The 17,901-nt window shown below is 39.0% G+C and overlaps 1 protein-coding gene across 2 annotated transcripts in view; it reads left to right on the forward strand.

Annotated features, from left to right (window-relative positions):
- Positions 1-17,901, forward strand: part of FARS2 (phenylalanyl-tRNA synthetase 2, mitochondrial) — a 248,212-nt gene that overhangs the window by 162,759 nt on the left and 67,552 nt on the right. For both annotated transcript variants that reach the window (XM_054059316.1, XM_009564121.2), the window contains exon 7: positions 1,828-1,979. In XM_054059316.1, coding sequence (XP_053915291.1) covers positions 1,828-1,979 — 152 coding nt within the window. The remainder of the gene's footprint in view (positions 1-1,827; positions 1,980-17,901) is intronic.

Consider the following 17,901-nt stretch of genomic DNA (forward strand, 5'->3'; position numbering starts at 1 on the left):
CTATGAATTGTGGCTATTCTGCTACTTTGGGGGTTCAGGGTATTACTGAGTTACTTGAATGTGAAATTATTTTTCTTTAGTGTCCTTATACTTTTGGAAATGAAAGAAGGCACCTGCCAAAATGGCATGGTCATGCTTAGGCTCGTGAGCCACATCTTCTAATTGATAATTAAATATACTGAAGTTGGGAGTTCGGTGAGTTTTGGATTAGTCCCTGCAAGCTTAGAAGTGTATTCAGTAGGTTGCTGAAATACAGCAGTGGTAAATATAGTGGTAGATGGAGGGCAGATGAGAATATAAGGGTCTGCAGCAGGACTGTAACTTTATTTACACTAACACATATATCAGGTTGTTGACTGAGGAGTATCTCCAGCATTTGGAGCTGTGTCATTCGTGTAGCAGATGAGATGTTTACATTGAATTCGTTGGTGTTTGCTCAAAACATCTTGTGTAATGGCTTTATTGTGTGGTTTGTTGTTTTTTTTTTTAATTAGTGTACAGGATATGAATGCATTTGGCAAGTGTATTTCTTTAACAAGTTGCATAATCATTGGTGATTCACAATTTTAGTCACTGGAGGTTTATTAATTTAAAACTTGCATTGTATTCCTTATCAGATATTTATTGACTGGTTTACATTGTACAGAACAGGATCTGTGTAAATCAGCATGCTGTAAATTTGTCTTTTTAGCAGGTTTATTGCTTTAGCAGGTATTCACTTAGGATTTCACTATTTCATCATAAAACATTCCCTGGCATGGAATACGTTTTTGAATGAGATAATGTATTGCATAGACCAAGATGTACACATCAGCTGTCACATACATATAAGCAAAATAAGAAAAGATATTTTTTTTCTGCAGACCCCGAAAATCTTGTGCAGAAGTACTTATTTCAACTGCAGTGCATTAGTGCAAGGCCAAAATAGGATACTGCATGACATGTAGGGCATGAAATAAGAGTATTACCATTTTATTTTCTCCAAGGGGGAAAAACTCTCAACAAAGGCAAGATCTGAAATGCATTGACTCCAAAGAAGTTTCATGAAAACTGAAAAACTAATAGTTGTCTTGTTTTCTTCCTCTTTGTTACCTGTTTTTGCAAATAACAACTTACGCTGTTCTGACCACAAGATGAGGACTTAACTGTCTACAGCAAAGATGCCCCTTTACGTTTAAGAGTCTGTTGTGGTGCTTTTGGAATTAATAACTGTGCTAACAGCAATCAATTTTTTGTTGTTGTAGATGTTTGAATGTCTGTAAAATCCACTGGGGAATGAACTGCTCCTTCTTTTTAAGTCAAAGTGTATTTCTTATTGTAGCCTTTTAATAAGATGAGGCCTATTGACAAGACTTTCTTAGCGTGAAATTGGACAGTACAAATAATAAACATATCGTTTATATAGGAATGATATAAAATCCATATGTTTTAAACATGAATGTGATATGAATTTTTGAACCTGTAAGAAAATGTTCTTACAAAGTGCAATTCTATGCAGTGAATAATCGTATTAAAATGATCTCTTCCTTTTAAACAGCTCCGATCCAAAAGTGTATTAAGGCTTATACATGATGATTTTAGCAAACAAAAGAATTTTTTTCTTACGAATGAATGAATCAAAGTGATTATGAAGGGACCTTAAACAGGCATTTTCTAGTATAAAATCTTGCATCTCAGCTGTTTACGAGGTCAGTTTGCACTTCCAAAAAACATTTCAGAAAGCTGCTATAAATGTGTGCTGTGTGTGTTATACAAGTTCAAAACAGTTGTAACTACACCTACCAAGTCCAGCCACTGATTAAGATATATTTTTTAAATTTCTTTCAGCCACTCAGCAGATATCCACCTTTGATCAATGACATATCCTTTTGGCTGCCTTTTGAGACATACTCGAAGAATGATTTCTATGATTTGGCTCGAAACATTGGTGGAGACCTGATAGAGAAGGTTGTCCTAGTTGATGAATTTACCCATCCAAAGTAAGTAAAACTTTTTAACACGTTTTTCCTGTGGTCAGAATATAAATATTTTAGTTCTGTATACCAAGACATTCTTGATTCTTACACATTTCATTTTTTAGCTCCAAAACATTTTTACAACGCTTTCAGGAACATATATTTTTACTTAAAAACATTATGTTATATATAATTTTGTACTAGTACTGAGCTTTTTGTATTCAAACTGCAACCGCAATGTGTTGTGCCCAGTTAACCACAGCAGCAGTGAACAAATGCCTTCCTCAATACATCTGCCAATGTGTGACACTCATATCCATAACCTCTGATATCCCAGTCCTGCTCTTTGCTGAGTGACTGGTGTTTGTCTCCTTGTTCTTCTCCTTTCTTTTTCTAGTCCTGATTCACTAGTAGACTTTTACCATAAATATCAGAGATAATTATTTCTTGCAGAATACTGTTGTTGGTATTCAACAGGGAGTAAGAAAATAGATTTGGGTTTTTTTTCCGATAAATATTTATGTTGTTGAACAATCTTTCAGGCTTCAGAATACCTTCTTATTGATAGACTAGCACTGACACAACTGTTGGATGCACGGGTTACTTGTGCAACTGATCATTTGTCTCAAAAATTGAGAAGTATCAGCTATTATAGATGCACTGCTTTTCAATCTTCTCTTTCCAAACCTAGAAGTAAATATACTGCTGAATACCCAACATTTTAAATTGAGTTTTAAAATAATCTCTCCTCATTCAGAGGAGAGGTGCTGTAGAAAGACAGGTAGTAAACCTCACTGCAGTGTTTTTTAAGTTAATGGGAAAATGGTTCATATGCTCCAACACCTGTAATTTTTTCTTCTTCCTACATCCAGATATTTAGCCCTATTTTTTTTTTCTGAGTTGCAGACTAGATGGATAAATTATTCTGTGGCCTAGTTTTCATTGTGGTTCTGTGGATTAATATTTATTTGTTTTTTTCCTTTTTAACCGTTTTGCATGCTGTTATATGAGACTGTTTCTGCTGTGTGAAGAAACAGAAATGCCAATGGAATTTGTGTGGGAATCTGAAAGCTTTGAGTTGTTAAGTCTGGAGTGGTCCTCACATGCAAATCATGGTAAACTATCTTAACCCTATACTCAAATCAGAATGTCCAGCAGAGGAATGTAGGCTAAAATAAGAAAATGAGTACAATTCATTGTAAAGAACAAGACTGTATCTTACAGAGAAATTGAAAGGCAAGTTTATTGTAGATATGAACAACTACACCATAGTATCAGTTAGCAGAGGTGCATAGACTTTGAAGGCTGCTTACATGGATACTGCTAAAAAAATATTTAATTGTCTTTTATCATGGTGCTTAGAATGCAGTAGAATCAATATTAACATTTTTAATAAAAATTGGGGTGTTGCCCCCATTTTTGGAACTCGTTCTTTCAATTTGCTCGTGTTGAATGTTAAACGCTGTTATACTTACAGTACTGTATACATAGAAACACTGTGTTCATTGCCACCTTTTTGTCTACATTATTCCCAGTGATACCAAATATGCAATCATCTCTGTTATTATATCTTCTCTTTGGGGAAAATCCTGCATTCTGTGTAAGCAACTCTGCCAAGGCCGAAGGTCTGGAGAAACCTCATTCCCTTCTCCCTCAAATAGAGGCAGTGTTATTCTGTGATTACTCTTGCAGCTTGCAGGAGAATTCACGTACATGGAGAGGGTTTCACCAGCAGCGTTGCATCAGTCATGGCTTAGCTCATGGGTAGTGCTTCTCTTCTTTACTGAAACCAATATCTTCCATTCTAGCAGAGTGGTGAAATAGGGATAGGATTCACTGCTCTGGATTTCTAGTAATATGTGTTTTCTGCTTTGATATACTTTGACACATCCTGAATATATACCAGGAATGACAGTTGTTCAGTACAAGGTCTTTTCTTCCTCCACAAGGAATACACCTCTGATTCCCTCTGCAACTTCTGCAAATAGATGAGAAGGATGACTGCTTGCTAAGAATTGTCACACAGATTTAGAACTTGCTAGTATTGTCCTCTAAAGCCATTAAACCCTCATTCAGCAGACATCCAAATATGTTTTGACACTACAGGGAGGAAACATTTCTTGCTTTCATAGCTGAAGAATTTGAGTGGTGACACTAATGCATTGTTGGTAAGTGATGTCGTAGTCCTCTTAGTTTATTCAACTGCAACAAAAATAAAAGAAATCTTCTAAAATATCCCACTAAAAAACCCCCAATAATTCCAAGGAGATTATCTATCTCATTAAAAAAAAAGGATTATAGATAAAGACTGCCTTTGACTGAATGGTTAATTTGCCCTCACTTCTTACAACAGGGTATGTGCAGATATGTAAATTGCAGACCAATAACACAGACCATCTAAGTAGTTTTGTCTGTTCTCCAAAGCCTTTGGAAGACTGACTCTTTGAAAAGAAGAGAATTCTGCTTAGTCTTAATTCCAAGATAACTGTCTTGTTACAGGAACAATACAGTGGCTTCTTTAATTCAGTGTTGCAGAAAAGCCTCTGGGCACAGAAATTATCATAAGAGATCCTCAGTGTTGCTATGGATCTCTGTGTTACAGATCTAGGTCCTTGTAATCATTATCTTGAATTTGTAGTGATTCTGATGTGGAGCATGGAAGAAAAGTGTATGGAATAGGGAAGCCTGCAGTGCTGCCTTGAATGTTAGTTACTTACAAACAGCTTAATAAGTTCATGTTTGTAATTAATCACTTCTGGAGTTTAAAATTCAGACTTATTTAATCCTTTAAAAATACTATTTTCATGAGGAATTAGGACATTTGGCAGTCATATTTTTCCTTCCTAAACTACCTTTCTTAGTTATAGGACTATAAAGACTGGAAAATAGAAAGTGCTATACAAATAAAATTAATTTAGAACACTGAAGAGATCTTTTAATTAAGATCCTTTACAGAGGCTGTCTTTGTAATACTGATACCTTACAGACTTTTCTGTACTTGAGAAACCTTTCAGGGTTCCACTGGGCTTCAGACTGATAACCATGCTACAGTACATCACAATTACAGCGTGTGTTAACAGTAAAAATGTATTTCTCTAAAGGGAAATGGAAAGGGGGTGGAGGGGAAGCATGAAGCAAGTAATTGTTTAAACAAGGAAGAGATGTCTGGGAAAAAAAAAAAAGTAAATCTTGATTATCCGCTTTGTAAGGTGATAATGTTAAGATATCTTCCAGGAAAGCACAGGCAATTAAAAGATACAGCAGGAAGGAGTCTCATTGCTGAAATGCACAAATTTAGGAGAATGCCAAGTTACTGTGCTAGGATTAATTAAGAACCATTCCAACCTAAATGCATCCTAGTTAAATTTAACTAAACAAGACACAGCATTGAGGTAAACTGAATATTGTGTGATATGTGAAGAAGGCTTTACAGAGAATAAACTGTTTGGTTCAGTTTAGTCATTTTTTTTCCTTATAGCTGAAAGTATAATAATTGTAATGGATGCCAGCCTAGTGGAGCTAGATCAATTGTAAAATGTTTCAAGCAGAAAATTATTTCATACCGCAGTCACATGTTACTTTGAGGTAAAAAAATAAGCACTCTATTAGAAAGTAATGTACTAGCAGTAGTTAGAACATGTAGACATTTCTGTATTTACCCCTCTTGAATGTTGTCACTCCTCTAAATTCCTGTTCTCCAGTCCAACAGGTAGACCTCACAGAGAACTGGGTTTTAGCAACTAAGTCAAGGTAGGCACCTTTTGCATAAAGTGATTCTGGAAACCAGGATAACTGTAGGAATGCTCAGCAAGAGTCCTGTGATCTACAAGAGTTTCCTCCCTTTTGTTTAGTCCCAGGAATTCCAAACAGGTCCACTTGCCCCAAACGCTCCTTTTGAATTAACAGTATTGAACTAAAAGGAGAACATGGATTTTTCAGGTGTCTGCAATTCCCACATGCCTCTCCGCATTACAGGTATGTGTCAGCACCAGGTATCCCATGAGAGGAGATGGCCTGTGGATTTCAGCTGCCAAACAGTGTTTGAGACACTGTCGGCTGCTCAGGGAGTTTAGATCCGTGGTCAAAGTGGGAAATCTGGGAAGAGGGCATCCTTGAACGATAGGTGAGCATCACCTGTGCGAGATATGGCTCCTTGCATTCAGAACATGCATCTAGGGGAGGAAGCGAGTAGTACATGATAATAGTACATGATAATAGACTGATAATATCAGAGGATAATCCTGCCAGCTGTTGATGCATTCTCATTGCCCATAACATAAAAGGCCATCACAGACCTGTACAACCTAATATGGATGGGACAGTAGGGCCCACTGTCACCTGATTTTTAGGATATTCTTCAGAGCTAAATGTTGCATCAGGCTTATCCTGATAACACGGAGAGGGTGTAACTTCATCCAACATGAATAACGCAAAGCGTGGCAGTAACACATTCATTATTCACACATATAAAGAACAAATCAAAAGATATAAAGAAAAGGTTGTGGCTTTGCTGAAATAGCAAAGAAACTGAGTGCAACTATGGTGGTTATGGCAAGAACAGAAGTGAACAATATGTAAGGCAAGCAGAATACAGAACAAGCATCTTTTTGCAGTGAGCAAAATATTTTCCACAGTTTATCTTGCAGATTTAAGCTCTTCTTTGCTTGACACATTAGCCACAAATGTTTAGATTTTCCTATGTGTGATTAGTGGAGAATATTTGTGTGTGCATGGTTTGTAAAATCAGTTTACCTGACTTGCCTTAAGTTGTCCGTTGCTGTAAGCTGCATGAGCTGTACAACCAGCCATAGCAAGGCAATGGCACTGTTTTGCTACCTGACTGAATTATTCCTTTAAAATCCTTGGAGATCTTTAAGGACCTTTAAGAATTGCAGTACAAATACATGATGAGTAAGGATTTGTGGCTGACATTTTTCCCTTTGGAACTTTCTAGTGAACAAACATTTGCGAAAACAAAGATAATGTTTTGGACTATATTGATAGTGAAGGGAGAAAAGAAAGAGTTTTTTTCCTTAATCTTTGCAATGGTTTTTGACACTCTATAGTTTTACGTTCAGGTCTTCTACTCAACTTGTCTAACCAGTCTAATCAACCTCTAGAAGTTATATTAGAAACTAATCCCCTTTTTAGTGTTCAAGATGTCTCCAGTTTCAGGAAGAAAACAGATTGCATGAGAAAAAGAAAGGGTGGTTGAATGGCTGTCAAGAAGTAGAAAGGTCTCTGCCCATTATGAGTAAGGAAACCAAAACTGCTGCCATGCAGATAATCCCAGTAATGGTAGTGTCTTGCATTTCTGAGACATTCAAGTAGGAATCGTGACTGCATACAAATGGAATTGCAGGGATGGTAACGAAAGCATACCTGTCCAAAGAAATAGGGGAAATACTGGCTAATCACATGTGGTGGAATATGTGGTAGAAGTGGCAGAATATATTTTTGATCTGAGCTGTCACCGATGAAGAAGATGTATAGAGAGAGAGGTTTGGGGGTGAGTACTTGTCCCTTACAATGCTGCACCACAAAGAGAAACCTCAAATGCCAAGGCTGCTTGTCTTTGGTTTCGGTGAATCCTGAAAATGTATTTTTGGAGCTTGGCATTCCGTATCTCTTCTTCTAGGTACCTTGCATCATCCTATCAGGGGTCACATCCTCAGTCTGAAAAAGTATTTTCTGCACTTTGCGGAAAACTTGTTTTCCTGCTGGGCTGGGATCTGATTTTTTTTTAAATTTCATACTAAAATTCTCTTTTATTAGAAAGAGAAGGGGGGGGGGAGGGGGGGATATGACTCCACATCTTCCTTTGTAAGGAAGATACATAGGTAGTCTGAAAAAGTATACAAAACTGTAATCAAGAAATGCACTGTGTCCTCAGTGGTACTTAAGAGGTAAATTTTTTATCAGAGCAACTAAAAATACTCTGAAAAGGCAGTGTGGGGACAGTAAGGGGGAAAAAATTGATTTGCTGTGTTTTGACCGCCATGCTGTTAAAAATGTAAGTGGGAAGGGAATAGATAAGAAAGGATTTTTTCTTATGTTTGAGTGAATTACTTGCACACTGCTAAGTGAGATCTGCACATTTGTAGCGGTCTATTAAGCAAAGGAGGAGGAGTCACTGCTGTGATGGAGAAAGGTGGGTGCGCTGTGACACCATCTTTAGAAACTTTAGGAGTACTCAGGTGACTTGTGTTTATTCTTTTCCAAACAGTAAAAGGAATAGAACTTACAGTGAAGAATCAGATCCTATTGACTGCTGTGCTATGTCAAAGCACACGAATAATGTGTTAGTGTATAGTCAAAGCAACATAACAACATAATTTTCCTTTTTATTGCCAGATTTGTTGCACCTTTCCTTCTATAGATGGAGATCAAATCAAATACTTTTAGGTTTGATTATTTTTTGAAGCTGACTTGGTTTTATCTTGCTTCTGGAACAGGTGAATTAGGCAGAGTAATGCTGAAGCTCTGCTTGCTGCTAGTATTATGCAAATTAAAACAATCAGTTCAGTCCCTGAACACCTTGTTGTTCTTCAGCCTGAGCACTTTACAATTTGCTGAGGGATTCTTTGAGATTACCTTTAACTGCTGAACTGGCAAAGTCCCAACAGCAGCCTCTCTGCAGAAAAAACAACCCAGAGGCTGCTTTTGACAGTAGCTAGCAGAGAATTGGGTTTCTATTAATGAACAGTGTTCTCCAGCTCTGGATTTTATTTCTTTTTTTCTCTTATTTGGTCAAACGAGTATAAGACGCATATTTTTGCAATAGATTTATTGGAGGCTCTCTCAGTGAATACTGCTTGACTTATTCAGCTGTTGCAGTAGAGCATGACTATATCGTGGCTAGTTACAGCACTACAGTAGTACCCCCAGTCCCTCTTCTCTTTTCACTCTCTTGTCCCAGCCAGGAGCAATGCCACCTGTTTTTTCTCATGAATGACAATGTTTTCTGTCATTTCTTTTGCCTTATGGGTTTCAACTTAGAAAACGTATCTGTAATGGAGTTTGCATGCTTTTGAGTGCATTTCATTCCTGGTGTGTGCATGTCAGGCGTTCCCATATGCCTCAGACAACCCCAACGGCCAGTGGTGTTTGCTCGATTCACAGTCAGAGTGGCCCCAACTACTCTTCAGTTCCTTCCTCTTCCCTGCCTTTTCTCCTTTCTACAGCAGCTGTGTAGAAATAGCAGCTCTGTTCTCACAGGAGCTCCTGCTTAGATGTGGTCAGGGTCTTCCTGGCCAAATTAATTTAGAGCCTGCGCTGCCCAGAGAGAGGTGCTTTGTGAAGACATATGGATTCTGCTCATGTCACACCAGAGCCCGGATAATCTACCACCTAAGGGCTGAGATGGTGAGGTTTTCATCCTGGCTGCCTAGAGGTTTAAAGGAGCCTGGAATTAGGCTCTGTGTCTGTAACTACAAGGTAACCCTGCCATGCTGATTGCTACATGGCTCCAGGGTGTCTTACACTTCCCGCTTTCTAGAAATCTTGATGCCCTGCTGTCTCCCACCAGGCCTGAGACTGTCAGAGTTTATTTTTCCCAGATATCCTGCTCAATAGCAGGGGCATTCTCAGAGCACAGGGCAGCCATCTGCTAGTTTTTATTGTTAAGGAAATTGAACTGGAAAGCTTTTAATGCCTTCTTTTCCCCTCCCACAAAAACATTCCATATTGAAATTAGTAAAGTGAATTAATTAAGTAAATATACACACATTTTTGTTTAAAAAATGTTTTTCAGAGATTTGAGGAATTCTGAATTTCAAACAGTTCTGTTCCAGCTTCTTTATAGTACCTACTGAATGAAGTCAGAGATAGCAAAAATGAGCATGCATTTTTATAGCACGAGCCAGAAAGTATTGTTTTATTTGGAAGTAGATGTTTTCAGTGCTTATTTATTAAGTATACATGTGTAGACTTGGAATCTGTCTGTATATTGTTGTTAAGCATCCTCTTAAAAGGTTTTTTAAATGCTGGGACTAGGGATTTTGAATTCCAGTGTGGATTCAGGCACTTAATTCCCTCAGTTTCCTTTGAAAGTCCCCCAAATAGCAGTTCCCTGCCCAAATCTAAGTGTCATGAAGAACTATGAGAGGAGTGAGAGGAGGGACAGAGAAGTCTATCCTATAGAAACAACATGCCCTTGAACTGTTCAGCATCTGCTTATGCTGGGTAGTTCTTGCTTCATCTGCAAGAAAGATGGGCTTCAGAAATACTGATAAAAGCCTTGACTTTGTTTTACAAAAAAAAAAGAAAAAGGAAAAAAAAAAAACCCAACCAAATCCTTGCTTTATGCAGTGAAGTGTGAGTTCTGTGGCTTACAGCTTTTTACACTGCTTGTGACTGCCAGTTCAGACCTGTGAATCCAGTGTTTATTTGAAGGCCATCTGGTGGGAAAAAAAAAAAAGAATAATCAACTGATCAGGAAAGACAGACTCTACCTTCCTGTCCTTGGTGTTCAGACAGGCACCATACAAATAGCTGTTCTTAATGGCTTGCTATTGAAGTCTGAGATTTCATCCAAACCACTGAATTCAAATCAATTGTGGGGCAGACAGTGTTCTGCTGTACCGTCCCTGACTCTTCAGAGACTTCACCAAGAATATCGTCTTCACTAACTGAAAATAATTTACTATTAATGAGCTTCGGTGGGAGTCCCATTATTCTTCTTTGGTAGGAGGCTGGTGGCTAACAGACACGCTTATGGGAGGATTGCTATTCAAGAAAGGAAAAAGATGAAGTAACCACAGGTTCCCATTAGAGGCGAGAGGGGGAAAACAGCACTGAAGTGTGATGTATCACCAGTGATATTCCATAGGAAATGTAATCACCCTTCACGGGTAATGAGAAGAGAGGAGAACTTAAGTACATGAGCCACACAGAAGACAAATGTCAACTCCCTTATGTATTCAAGCAGATGCAGAGGATAGCCTCCATGTGTAGGAAGGGGATAGCTGGAGTCACAATGAATCTTTCTAAGAGGCTGCTCTGCTGAAGAGCTTAACCTTTCTTCATCATGTCAACCTGGAGTCAGCCATTCACCACCAGTTCTCAGATGCAGCCTTGAAATCTTTGCCACAATTCCCGAAGCTCTTCATGGGAGGCATCACAGGAATTAGCACAGTGATTTATTGACATGCAGCGAGCTTGTGAAAAATGGCTAAAGCAGTCAGCTGCCACAGGATGCACAGGAGAATAGCAATAGGCTTGTGAGTGCTTCTGGTTTCAGAGGAATCCTAGTGATTCACTGGCCTTGTAGACCAGTGGTTGAGGCTACTTCAGTGCAAAGCTGTTTTTTCATAGTATGTAATTGTGAACACATTGCAGTTTGAGGAACATTGCAATGGCTGTGAGTACGTCAAAGAGAGAGTGAAAGCTTTTGTAATTACATTCATTAGATTTTAATTATTGTGTCCTCTGAAGAGCTCAATATCAGTTTTATCTTGCAGTACCTTTTGAAATTGCTCAACTCAGCAGCTAGGATAGGAGAATAATTCACTACATTTAAGAAGTGAAGAGTCTTTCTTTCCCCTGGTTCCTCTTTGTCCCTCTCCTTCTACTTCATGTTGAAAGGGTTTTCTCTGCCCATGCCATTGCTCTGTCTCTGTCTGCCACTGCCTGGGATGCTCATCACTCTGCTCTGCTCTCTGCCTTAGAGTGGTATGCAATACCCTTTCCCTCTTTTTTTGGTCTCTACCCCGTACCATCCATTCTCCCACAGTAACACCATAGCTGGCCATTCTACCCCAGCAGGCTAGGAAGTCAAGGTGGACCGGTCCTGTCAAGGCCAGCAGTGATTAGATACTCATGCTGCAGACTGGGAATCCCTTCGAGAGAATATGGGTGGGGGAGGGAAATGTATTTTGGCTAGGTCTCAGATCTGTGCCTGAAACTAGTTTTTCTTTAAAACAATAGACACATTCTTTGTATAACTCTTGTCCCACTCCTCCTTAATCAGCTTTTAAAATTTATTTCAGTGTGATATTAGGGTATAGGTTTTTTCTGTGGTGTCCGAGCAGTGTGAAGAAGCAACATATCTGGAGCTGATCCTGAGTTTCTCTCAAATTTGCTTCAGTTCTTGGATGGCGATCTGCATGGGAAGGTAGAAATGCTACCATTTGCTTCTCTCTTACAAGAATCTTTCTAGTCACAGAAAGTAGCCACAATCCTGAGACAGCCACACCAAGCATTTCTTAGGATAGTGAAGGACTTTGCTGTCCTCTGTGTGTTGGGATATGCAGATGTGAGGTGCCTTGCACACGTTTGTAGTTCACAGAACTGTTGAGGCTGGTGATATGGTGGCCATTCTTTGGCTAGGTTCAGCCAGCTATACATCCTGTAAAACTGCCAAAAAGCCTTTATACGTCCCTCTTTGCTTCCTGGTGTTACTGCGCAGAAGAGAGATGGAATTAGCACTAAATAATTAATCCTGCTCTTTATATTTTATGGACCCAGAATATATTTTTGTAGGGAAAACAACCCTATAGCTAGGAAGGATTTCTTGAAGCTGAGTCAAAGCATTAAGCGGATCAAACATTGTTTATCTCCATGCTGGAAAATGTCAACACTTTCCAACAGGCTGAGGAAATAAGATTTACTTTAATTTCAGACCAAAAAAATGTCAGCATTCCTGAAACAGATTACAGCATCTTCCCATTGTTTGCTTTGTGCTTGATGGATATTTTATTTTAACCTACCAGTTAACTTTAAATAATTTGTTTTAAAAAATTGTTGTTAAGTTCTATCAAGTAATAAATGTCCTCATCTCTGCCTAAATTGAATCAAAATTCATGGTTCTGTGTACCCCTTAAGATCTCTATACTGTAAAGATAGACCTGAGCTGCTAAAGGTGCATTTGGATGGTGACTGCTGCTTTCCAAGTTCCTCCAGAATTCAGGTTTTTGTCCTGCTTCTCTCACACACTGTCTAGTAACATTAATATTAACACTAACACCATGCAACTGATCTATTATTTATCAGATATCACTCAGAATTGCAAGGGAAGAGTGCCTTTTAAAAATTATTTTGAGGATGAAGAGAAGATTCATGTTTAGTATTTTCATGCCTCTTAGTACATTTGTGGGCTAGATGGGTAGTAAGGAAATGAATGACTGTTCATACTTGTAATATTTGAACAGTTCTTATTCATACTTTGTGAATGAACACCAGAAAGGAGATAGATGAAGATTAATTTAATGTTGTTCTTCTGGGGATTTTATTACCTTTATATATGAAGGTCTTGTGGTTCTCACCTGAGATACTGCCACCCACATCCCATGGACCAGTGAAACAGAGGAGGCCAGAGTGTTAAGTGACATATCTGAGAAATTATGATGGAAATGTAACCGTTAAGTTAGAAAGTTGTCTTCAGCTTAGTTGGCTACATGGGTGGGTAAATGGCTAGGCTCAATTATGCAAAGCCAAGTGTGCGTTGTGTCACTTAGACATTTTTCTTAGTGTCTGCTAGTGCAGATATTCCTGGGTTTAGCTTTATAAAATGAGTTCTTATTATTTTATAAATTATGCCTCTTCTGAGGGAAGAGAATATATGAGAGATGTTTAAAAAAATTGAAGGTGATGGAAGAAACCAGTAGGAATGACTGTCTTCTCCGTTGTATTAGTCCAAGAGGAAACATCCAAAAAACTATTATAAAATGTGCAGTCTGATGCATAATTCTGTAGTCATGGCTATCTTTCAGGCAAATAAACCTCTATGGTTACATGAAAATTGCGAAGTCTGTCAATTGTTATGCTTCAGAATATAAGTGACATCTGCCTGGGGTCGTCATGAAATGCCAATATGAATTACGGATCTGCAGTATTTATAAAATCACAGTTCTATTTCATACCAAATATTTCATATTTCATACAGTCCTGAAAAATCTGTTACTAGATGATTCTACTAGCAGGATACTAGATTAAATGGTGTCTTCTTATACCTTAGTATGACAGTACATATTTTCTGCATGTTTGGATAAATAGAATATCTGTATGATCTCAAACTTCCCTCTTCATACAGTAGTTTCCTCCGTGGACCTCAGTGGGTCCTTTTGGACTTTTGCAGTCCATTTTCTAAAGAGGAATTACACATATATAGCAGTTGTGGAATTGAATATTAATTTAGTAGATCATGATAGTAGCTATTATGGGCCACTCAACTGAATGTGTGTTTACACAGTTGCAAAGTGGTAGATGTTTAACATTACAAATTCAAGGTCTTCTGCTGTCCTGATTACTAACCCAGTTCCTTGTGTTGATTTTTGAAGTAAACCCACTTTCAGCTTAGTGAAGAATGTTTTAAGGATAAATTTCTAAGCTAGTTCGGTACAAGTGAATTAATGTGCTTCACTAGTGTATTATTGGGCTAGTTTTATATATGTTGTGGATCTACTAGATTTTAAATCTGCTTGGACCTCTTGCTTATTGTCTTTTCATTCCTCCCTCTATCAGATGTGGTCAATTGCATCATACACAATGTATTAGGTCTCTGGGAAGAGAACATTTCTGTCTACTAGAGGCAGAACTATCAACCTAGGCAAATACAGAATGGAAAATCGATAAATAACGTGGATTCAATACTTGCTTTAAAGTTATTTTCTGTGTAATTAGTACTTCTACCCCATTCACTCTTTTCTCCCCCTTCATTCATTTTCAAGATCTGTTCTTTTTCTGTTTTCCTCATCTGCAATCCTTTTAGCAGCACACAGCAAGCAGGATGTATCTGCTGAAGCAACAATGTCCATATGTGGAAGAACTTAAAGCAAAGAGGTTCTCCTCCTTCTAGTGTTATTAATTCTTTAAAGGTCAAAAAATCCAAATGAACCTATCAACTAATGCAAGCTAGCTGAAGCCTCAGGATGATTCAGGGATTCAGGGTATTTCTCTACTGCCTTTCAGCTTGCAGTTTTGTTTTTGAATATGGCAGTGTGTTCACAGGGTGAAAATTCTCACCTAAGAAGCAGTATTTCTGCTTGGAGCATTGGGCAATTTTCATTGGCCAATGAAAGCTGAAGGAAAGCAAAGGTGAAAAAAAAAGACACGGGGAAAAAGCACCATAACTAGAAAAGACCAATATCTTCAAACATGACTGATGACTTTTCTCAATAAATGAATTAAGAAGCTTTAAAGGACCCTGATTCTCAGAAGCTGATGCTTAGCACTTCTGAAAATAAGAAGTGCTGAGAATTCACAGAGCTCACAAAGAGTTCGCAAAGCACCTATATTTTTTGAAAATCTTGGCTGCGAGTTTAAAAAACATGCATATGAGAAATAACTGGCCAGAATTCATGCACATTTTTTTTTCAGAATAATTAGACTTCCAAATGTGTTCAGGTGCCAGCTTTGTCCCTCCAGAGCTGCTGCCTACCCAGGTATTCCCTGTTCTGTGCTTTTTTCCTTTCTTCAGTGGAGCAACTCGCAGCAGGTGAACCAGTCTTGTCAAGTGGCACGCTACATACCAAGAGCGCACTCTAGGTCGGGGGGATAAGTCTTGGTCCTTAAATCAAGAATCTGTTCCTTAATTCAGGAATTCTGCTATGGATTTCAGTATGACAATACACCAGGAACCTGAAGGTTTCTAAGGTTGGAGATGGGAGCATTTTGAAGTTAATGTGTTAATCTCCAGCTCTCTTCTTCTTTCATTTATTGATCGGTTTTGGCCAATAAAATAAATCTAAAAAATCTATAAAACAGATCTCCTTTGACTTGTAAATTCAGACTACTTGGATTTATTCTTTAACCCTGTTATGGAGAATACCTACTGTTTGCTTGCCATTTTCATTGTAATTATGAATAAAAAGAAGCATCTACAGGATAAGAATATTTATGCACATATTCTGTGATAACCAAGTAGCCAAAGCTGTTGCAAGATTGATGGGCAATAGCTAAAGATCTGTGACTGGTCAGAGTAACAAATGGAGGAAAAGCTGTGAAACAGTTCCGAAGAACACTTGTTTGTTGACCCCAGCTGTATTTGTGTAGCATACTGATAACAGAATGCTACGGTCGTGACTGTTAGTTTTAATTGAAGAATTTTGCAAAGAAATGTTGAACCAGGTGATCCTTGGGGTCCCTTCCAACCTAGTGTTCTATGATTCTGTGAACTGTATCCTTAACTCAAATCTCACGTGTAATTTATTAAGGTCATTAAAGAACTTGCCTGATGAGTAGTTCGGGCATGCACTGAAGTAATGGCTTGCAAGGCACAAAAATAGAAAGAAAAATACCATGCAGGCAGGAAAAAGCTGTTTTTTAAACTGCATGTTATAGAGGGAGGTTGGAACTAGATGATCTTTGACCCTTCTGACCCAAACCATTCTATGATTCTGTCATTACTGAAATGATAAATGATAAATGGGCATGGAGGTGATTAATGGCAGCCAGCATGGCTTCACCAGGTGCAAATCTTGTATAATCAACTTAGTGGCCTTCTGTGATGGGGTAACCGCAGCAGTGCACATGGGTAACCCAACGGTTGTGATCTGTGTGGACTTCTGTAAAGCCTTTGGCACGATCCCCCACAACATCCTTCTCTCTATGGATTTGATCAGTGCACAGTAAGGTGGATAAGAAACTGGCTGGATGGTCATATTCAAAGAGTAGCGGTAAATGGCTCGAAGTCCAGATAGAGATCCGTGAGGAGTGGTGTCCCTCAGGGGTCCGTACTGGGACCAGTGCTGATTAATATCTTTATCAATTATATTGACTACGAGATTGAGTGCACCCTCAGCAGGTTTGCAGATGACACCAAGCTGAGTGGTGTAGTTGCAACACCAGAAGGACGGGATGTCACCCAGAAGGGCCTGGACAGACTGGAGAAGTGGGCCTGTGAGAACCTCATGAAGTTCAACAAAGACAAGTGTTAAGGTCTTGCACCTGGGTCTGGGCGTTCCCCATTTTCAGTACACAATGGGGAATGACGTGCTTAAGAGCAGCCCTGCAGAGAAGGACTCAGGGGTGCTGATTGATGAGAAGCTCAACATGAGCCGGCAATGTGCACTCGCAGCCCATGTGGCCAACCATATCCTGGGCTGCATCAAAAGAAGCGTGGCCAGCAAGTTGAGGGAAGTGATTCTGCCCCTCTAGTCCTCTCTTGTGAGACCTCATCTGGAATACCGTGTCCAGTTCTGGAATCCTCAACATAAGAAGTATATGGAGCTGTTGGAACAGGTCCAGAGAAGGGCTACACAGATGATCAGAGGGCTGGAGCACTTTCCATGTGAGGACAGGCTGACAAAGTTGGGTCTGTTCAGCCTGGAGAAGAGAAAGGTCCAAGGAGATCTTATAGTGACCTTCTAGTACCTGAAGGGGGCTACAGAAAAGCTGGAGAGGGGCTATTCGTAAAGGCTTGTGGTGATAGGATGAGGGGGAATGGGTATAAAATGGAGAGGGACAGATTTAGAGTGGATGTTAGGAAGAATTTCTTCATCATGAGAGTAGTGAGACACTGGCACACGTTGCCCAGGGAAGTTGTGGATGCCCCATCCCTGGAGGTGTTCAAGGCCAAGTTGGGTGGGGCATTGGCAGCCTAATTTAGTGGGATGTCCCTACCCATGGCAAGGGGTTTGGAACTAGATGATCTTTAATGTACCTTTCAACCCTAACTATTCTATGATTCTGTGAAATAAGTAGACTTGAAAATAAAATATGCTGTCAGCCTTTAAGTTCTAGCAGAAAAGATTATAATACATTTGGAGCACTTCACTGCACTTTCTTCTTCATCAGGGTTAGCACAAGATGAGTGTCATCCAAAAAAGTTATTTTTTTTGAAAATGCAATCTGAAATTCAAAACAGTTGATTTTTTTCATGCTTATGACAGGGGAATTTCCATGTTGGAGGAAGTGGTAATCTTAGTTGTCAAAGAACCGTTCTTCTTTGAGTGACTGAAACTCACTCCTGGTTTCAGTGAGGCTAGGAGGGTGAGAGGGGCAAAGT

This window comes from Cuculus canorus, chromosome 2 (assembly GCF_017976375.1).
Source record: "Cuculus canorus isolate bCucCan1 chromosome 2, bCucCan1.pri, whole genome shotgun sequence".
Classification (NCBI taxonomy): domain Eukaryota; kingdom Metazoa; phylum Chordata; class Aves; order Cuculiformes; family Cuculidae; genus Cuculus; species Cuculus canorus.